Source organism: Gavialis gangeticus, unplaced genomic scaffold (assembly GCF_001723915.1).
Source record: "Gavialis gangeticus isolate Ggan-Ray unplaced genomic scaffold, GavGan_comp1, whole genome shotgun sequence".
In the NCBI taxonomy this organism is placed as follows: domain Eukaryota; kingdom Metazoa; phylum Chordata; order Crocodylia; family Gavialidae; genus Gavialis; species Gavialis gangeticus.
The window spans coordinates 21,493,634-21,501,270 of NW_017729031.1; the positions used below are offsets into that span (position 1 = coordinate 21,493,634).

The following is a 7,637-nucleotide window of genomic DNA, read 5'->3' on the forward strand; positions in this document are numbered from 1 at the left end:
GGAGAATACAAAAGCAGAGACTTGAGAATAACAAAGGGTCTTTCCCTTTGTTCCTCCTCCCTCCTTGCTCGTTTCTTCCCTGTCCTTCTCCTCCCTGAGAGGGATCTCCCTCCCCCAGGAAGGGTCCCTGAGGCCACCATGGAAGGCATATGAGCAGTCCATCTCTTTTTCACCCCACTGGAAAGGGGTGTGGGCCTCGGCATCCCACCTCCTGATTGCTGGACATCTGACACCTAAGAAAGAGCCTCAGAGTGGAGACTGCATCCTGGCCAGATGTACTTTTACTCTGATGACAATACAAACTTTTACTCTGATGACAATACAATACTTTACTTTTACTCCGATGACAATACAAACAATTGCTTGATTGTTTGTATTGCTTCTTTTCTGTTATCACTGTGTAGCAACAAATTTGCCTATTATTGAATGGAGAGGTTGTTATCAGTTTGAGGGTGAGTCCCCCCCAGAACAAGGCCTCTGGGTCAGGGTTCTATATCTAGAGCCAACAAGTGGACCTGGTCTCGCTTTATGGAGGGTGGTGGGAGGCAGCTTGGCTTTGATCCAGTCACATGGGGGAAAGACGGTGTGGCTCAACCTGAATGAGAAGGGTTTGGGAATTTGGTAGCAGGGGAAGGGTAGCTTTGCTAATTGTTAATATTCCCCCATCGACAAATGTTGTGATCTGTGAGGAACACCACAGGCTAGATATCATTGCTCTGCAGGCCAGGTTTGGCCCATGGATCACAAGTTGAGCACCCCTGTTATAGAGGAAGATTTCAATCATCTTGTGGAATGGAGCTTTAGAAATAGAATTAAGTTTAATAGTATGAGGTACAAAATCATGCACTTAAGGATCACTGTAAAAGATTTCAGCTGTAAGATGGGGATGCCCCTAGACCGATGACAACTGAGGAAAAGAAGGCGTATTGATCGATTATAGAATCACCATGAGCCACTGATGGGAGGCAGCTGAAAAAGGCTTTCATAATGCTAGAGTGATAAGGTGGAGTGCATTTAGTATACACAGGGAGGTGCTAGCATCTGTACATGGCATGGTTTTTAGACCACTGTTTAGAATGGTGTTCTGGTCAGCAGAATAATACTGTTATCTTGGATTTGGAAACAAATGAGTTCATGTTAAAGAAATTCCCATCCACATGATATTGGTTGCTGATTTCAGGTGAAAGTCTATCAGCAATAAAATGCAGAATGGCTGTGATATAGATGGAAAAATGTGTTGATGTAAACACACATCGTTGCTTAACTCCAGTTCTAATAATGATGAGGGCCATTTCCAAACCACTAAGCAAAGAACTGGTTGCTGTCATTTTGACAAGGAGTCTGATGATGGTAACAAATTTTAACAGGCATCCAAATCTCATAGGACTTATTTGTTGATTAAATCAAAGGCCTTAGGCCAATGAAAGCCATATAAAGATCTCAGCATCTCATGCAACACTTCTCCTGCAGCTGTCTAGCAGCAAATATTATATCTGTTGTACCTTTGAGTGGTGTGAAACCACACTGGGACTCAGGTAGAATCTCCTTAGTGAGGAAAATGAGTTTATTGAGAAGAATGTGGGTGAAAGTCTTCCCAGCAATGGAGAGGAGTGCAATACCACAATAACTGTTGCAATCCAATCTATCACCTTTTTTGAATATAGTAATGATTATTCTGGCATCTCTCAAGTCACTTGGAATCTCTTCATGTTTCCATATTTTCATAATAATGACGTGCAGTTGGTAAGAGAGCTTTTTTCTACCTTGCCTATAAATTTCAGCTGGCATGCCACCAGGACCACATGCTTTGTTGTTCTGCATCTGCTTAATGGTTTTCAAGGCCTCTTGATAAGCTGGTGGACCTGTAAGGTAGTCCTTAATGGGTTTGTCTACATGTGCAATTAATGTGACTAAAAACAGTCTGGCACAATTTGAGCTGGAGTAAACTAATCCCAATGTTACCAGCTACACGTGCATTTAAGTGCAGTAATTTACTGCACTGCCAGATACTATTTGTATCTGATGGGACTATCCAGAAATGCATTAAATTAGTCTACTGTGCCCTAATTACTGCACAGCAAATTAGTCTGCTGCACAGTAAAGTGTCTCATGTAGAAGCATCCAATGGAGTATTATGCTGCTTTGATGGTATTGTCTTCAACAGTAGACCCTTGGTTCAGGAGCTCTTGAAAGTGCTCCTTCCACCAAACTGTCTTGAAAGAGTTCCATACTTGGATCTCAGAGGGTGGCTCCTTGTATGTTTGGCCCATAGGTCACTTTGGTTGTGCTGAAGAAACTACATGGCATGGCTGTCAGGAAACTTTAATTTCTTTTGCTTTGTTATCCCGCTACCTGTTATTTTGCTCTCTAATTTCTCTTTGGATCTCTGGTTTAATGCAGTGATAAATGTCTTGCTTATATTTGTAGTTGTGGTCATTCTGCCAAGCTTTGAAAGCTCCCCTTTTTCTGTCAGTAAGAGTTTGGATTTCCCTATCCTTCTCATTGAACCAGTCCTGATGTTTACTTGTGGAGAAGCCTAGAGGGTCTTTGCATACCTCATAGGTGCCTTTCTTGAGACTTTTTCAGTGATTAATGGTGTCCAGACCATCAGGGAGGTTAGAGAGTTTCACTGAGGCACTGCTGGAGATGATTGTTTTTATCAAGGTCTTTCAAGCACTCAATATTGAATCTCTTCTTTGGTTGCTTCTTTTGTTTACGTTGTTTTGGGGCAATACAAATGGACATGACACAATGATAATAATCCATCCATCAGTAATCTGTGCTGGTCAAAGCTCTGGTGATACAGATGCCACAACAGTCCTGGGGATGCATTATCATTTAGTCAATCGGGTGCCCAGTATTTTGAGTAAGAGTGCATCTGTGATGATAAGAACATGTTCCGGACATTTGCTCAGGAGAAAAATTCAATTTGGATTGACTTTCCCTACCCCTTCCTGTCCAAGTGTTCCTTTCCATAGCTTAGACTCCTTGCTCATCTAGCATTGAAATCTCCAAGAAACAAAATCTTATCTTCTTCAGAGACAGATGACAGCATTTAGTTTAATTTAGAATTGAATTCTTTTTTTGTTTCATCATCTGCATCAAGGGTTAGGGCACATGCACTGATGACTTGTATGTTGTATGCAGGTCAGTTGAAGATGAAGCGTCATGAGACACTTTTGATGCCAACTGGATATTCTGCTATCTGATCTTAGTCTTGATAGCAAAACCAATGCTATAGATGTGTCTGTCTCTTTTGGCTTTTTCTTTCCAAAAAACACATAGCTATCACTATGCTCTGTGACCTGCCCCTCTCCTGTGCATCTGGTCTCATTAAGTGCATCAACATCAATAGCAAATGATGCAAGTTCTCTGACTATGAGTGCTGTCCTTCTTTCTGGTCACTCACTGTTACGGTTGTCCATCAGGATGTGGACATTCCAGGTGGCAGACTTCATTACTTAATTTGGACTGCAGATAGAGTGATCCCACTGGACACAGTTTTCCAGTCAGGTGAAATGAGATAGATTAATGTTTAGGGCACCTTTTCTAGCCCTCTTCCCCTGTGGGATGAGCAAAGATCAGTTAAAGATGAAGGTCAGTTGAAGATGTAACTAAGTGTTTTGAACTGTAAGTGAATAGAGCCTGAAGGGGATGGGAGTTCAGATATACCCCTGTGTTTTAGTGTTCCATATTGGCTACTTCTGTGCATCTCCTGGATTGCCCTCTGGAGCACCTACCATTCCTCATTCTCTGTATAGAGCACCTAGGTATCTATTACATCTGTACTGGTAATATGAACTCTTATATGGGTCAATTTGAATCTCCTTTCTGGGGAAGGTACTCAAAGGTTAGGCATTGTCCCACCTAAATCTAGGCACATTCTGAGACAATTTGAATCCTCGCCTATGTACTCACATAACATTTCTGGAGTGTGATCTAGTCCATCACAGATGGGAATAGAATCCAAAAATGTGTGTAGGTGCAAAAATTTCAGTGCCGCAGTGACTTAAGTACCACACAGGCATGTAAATCTGAAATACCAGTAGCATTTAACTCTAAGGGCCCATGGCAAGGCCAATGAAAGTCAACAGACTTCCCTAGGTCCTGGATCAGGCTCTAAAAAGAGAGGTTTAAAATACAAATACAAAATTGCAAAGATTGTACCTTTACTTCTTTCTCAAACTCTTCCATAGAATCAATCAGTTTTCCAGGTTCTAGCTCCCCCAGTGGAAAAGGGTAATCTGTCCCCAAAATTACTTTGTCCTGGAAACAAGAAACAGCCTGCTCATTTTGTGATACTATTAAAATGAAATAGTTGCATAAACTCTATGAGGTTCTTATAATCCACACATAGGGTATAATCCACACATAGGCCACCCTATGTTGTGGGCCAACGGGGTGGGCCACCCAGGCCATGGCTCAACCAACTTTTAGCATGTTAATTTATATAGCCCACATATGTGCAATTGTCATTCCAGTTAAAACTGTATAGCTATTTTTTTAACTGCATAGCTAGCTAAATTAATGTGCTAAAAGTTGGTTGGGCCATAGCCTGGGTGGCCCACCCTGTTCCACGGTCTATGAATCTACATGAAATTCTGAGTATGTATTGCACTGATCTTCTCTGGTACGTTTCTGATTTTTAAATTCCTTCAAAAGCATAAAGAAAGCCTGAAAAGAACACTTCCCAAAGCTTCATTATTTTGTACAGGCACTATTAGACAACTGAGTTACATACAAATTCTGCATAAAATGAGTGAGACTGAGAGAACCTAAGAATAGGTCTTTTTGTTTTTATGAGCCAGTCATGCTATATTTTCATCCTGATGCATGGCAAGTTCAGAATGTAAAACCCTGGCACATGGAAATGAATTTAAGTCCCCTTGCACACACATACTAGGAACAGTCAAACCCTTCATAGTTTGGTACACTGAAGTAATTTGATATTAGTTTGATATGTATTAAACAAAGAATCCATTGCTCATCTTCAGTTCTGAGACATCTTGCCTGACATATTGTGATTCATTATGGGGTCACAATCACTTGCTGGCCATGTGTTCCCATAATTAATCACCTATAAAAGAAAAAAATGGTTTCAATTTATTTTGGTTATTGATTTATTTTTAATTCTTTTTATGTATAAAGAGGCTTCCAAGCATGCCGGGTAGGATCCTGTCAACTTATACCGTAGGCCGGGGCTGTCCAACCAGTGACCCATGGGCCACATGCAGGCCACATGCAGGCCACAAGGGTTTAATTAAGTTGCAGCCTTTGGGCTTTTGCCCAGCCACCACTCCCCTCATCACTCTGGCTGAACATGCATCCAGAATCTCTCTGCTCTCCCTCCCTCCCTCCTCTTGCTTTTACAGCACGGTGCAGCCAGGGGAGCTGAGGGTGAGCCTGGGTGGGAATGGGTGCAGCCATGGGGAAGGGGTGCCCATGCAGTGCAATGGGGGAGGGGAGGAGTAATACGGTGCAGCAGGTGGGGATGGCTGTCAGTGTGGCATGCAGCCCAGGAACCCCTCAGGTCACCCTGGCACCATCTGTAAGAGTGCAGCCCCCACTGGTGTACAGCCCCATGGGATGTTCAGGCCATGGCTACTTACAATAGACAGCCCTGCCCTAGGCACCACTTTTACCTCTTATATTTCAGGTCTTACAGTTTTCCAGCAGGATCCTGCTAACAGAATGACATCAGGCTAATACTAACAGTCTGTTAAACACATATTTAACTTTAGTGCCTAAATAACACTTTAGGTAAGAATGTCTTTGTTCATGGTCTCGGCCTTCTACCCTTTTACTTTTGCTATGAAAGCTTACGGCCTACTCCTTGAAGAACCCAAAAAATTCTCCTGCAAATCCAGGGAAGACTTGATTTGCGATTCCTTCTCTATGTGGGGAGCTTGCCAAGCTTCACCCAGCTCTCTGGGCTTAGGAGACCACAAATGCGATTGGTGGGGTAAAACCCACCGATCAGAGATGGGCAGGGGAGGAGCCAGGAGGAGAGTCCACTCCCCCTCTACTCCAAAGGGGGTGGGGGCAGGAGTGGACTTAATTGGGAACTGCAGTTGCAGCCCCCTAATTGGTTCATTTTCAATCTGGGGGTGGAGCCCCAGAAGGGGATATAAGCATCTGTGTGCTGAGCATGCAGCGCAGTCTGCGAGGGACAAAGAAGAAAGAAGAGGTCCCGGTGCCAAGAAGAGCTGGGAGAGATGCCCAGTGGGCATATCTGTCTGCCCAGAAGAGCCCAAAAGATTGCACCACTGGACAGAAGCGGTAGCCGGTGCAGGTGTTGCTGCACAGAAGGCTCACGAGGGACTGGGACCATGGGAGCCATAGCAAGGCAGCTTGGGTCTCCAAGCATGGTGTGAAGCCCGGCACAGGAGCCATTGCAGGGCATAAGGCCCTGGGGCCAGAGGGGCCTGGCAGTCTGGGACCCATTCCCTGCAGTGGGTCTGCAAGGGCCCTGGGAACAGAGCAGTTCCCAAGCGCGGGGAACAGCTTTCAGAGCAGCACGGCCACGGGCATGCACGAGGCGGCCCAGGCCCGCAACTCCCCCTGAGAAGGACTGAGCCACTGGGACGTGAGCAAGTCACACCACCCCCCCGAGGCCTGGAACTGAGCCCTCCCTTGGAGAAACAGTAGTCAGGCCTGGGAGCTTATGAACACTGTTCCAGCTCCTTGGGGCACGTGAGTTAGTGGGGCAGTGGGTCTCCCACCGGGGAGTGAGGCTCAGGGAAAGGTAGCCTCAATAAAGTGGCAGGAGGGAAAGACCCCCTAGAGGAGGGGAACCACTAGAGAACTCTTGCGTCTCATATTTTGGAGTGTTTATTGATTGTTTGATACACGCTATGCAGTTTTGGAGAGTTTATTAACTGTTAACTGTATGCCTTGTATTTTAGAGTGCCATTTATTGTTGTACTTACCTGTTCATACTGTTTGGGACTGTTAAGCTTACCTGTCTGTATTTAGTTGTGTATATATATAGTTATGGTTGTATGCATGTGTAACCTGTAAATACTCACTTTAGTTCACTACCTTTTAATACATGTATTAAATTTGTGCTCGTTTAAGACATCGCTTTCTGTTCCTCCTCTATTGAGACACTGTAGGTGGAAGGGAACTGTGAGTAGACTGCAGTTTCCACCCCCAGCACGTGCATCCTGATGGCTTTCCCCTTCTATTGGTGGGGGGGGACACTCACTTTGGGGACACCCGGGTTACATATTTATATACAAGAGACATTTAAAAAAAAATGTTCTTTGTGAATGCATGTGTGTGTGTCACAACATTACACTGTTTTTATGCAGTTAGTTGTCTAGTTGCCACAGACACATAAGTCAAAATTTAATTTTGTGTAATTATATTAATTTCATTTGGTTAGAACTGTGTGTCAGGTAATGACAACAGAAACACTCTGGGCATAATTTTATTTCTGGAAGCCTATAAAGTCTTTTAAGCTGCTGTTGCAAGAGGAAATTAATTGTGTCCATGAAAAACTGTTGGGGAGCAGTAACTACATGCTCTATCTTGTTTGTGAAGGTGACAGTTAACAGGAAATTCAGCCTGAAGTTTGAAATTTGTACTGTGCCTTTCTTTAATATTCCTTTAACCAAAGTGTTAGAAACACAAGA

The 7,637-nt window shown here is 43.7% G+C and overlaps 1 protein-coding gene across 2 annotated transcripts in view; it reads right to left on the reverse strand.

The window, feature by feature from the left end:
- Positions 1-7,637, reverse strand: part of ACMSD (aminocarboxymuconate semialdehyde decarboxylase) — an 84,204-nt gene that overhangs the window by 1,847 nt on the left and 74,720 nt on the right. The window contains exon 9 of one of the 2 annotated variants that reach the window (XM_019522503.1): positions 4,168-4,266. In XM_019522503.1, the coding sequence (XP_019378048.1) occupies positions 4,168-4,266 (99 nt within the window). Of the gene's footprint in view, positions 1-4,167; positions 4,267-4,537; positions 5,078-7,637 lie in introns of those variants that run through there. The other variant, XM_019522504.1, reaches the window with a different exon arrangement.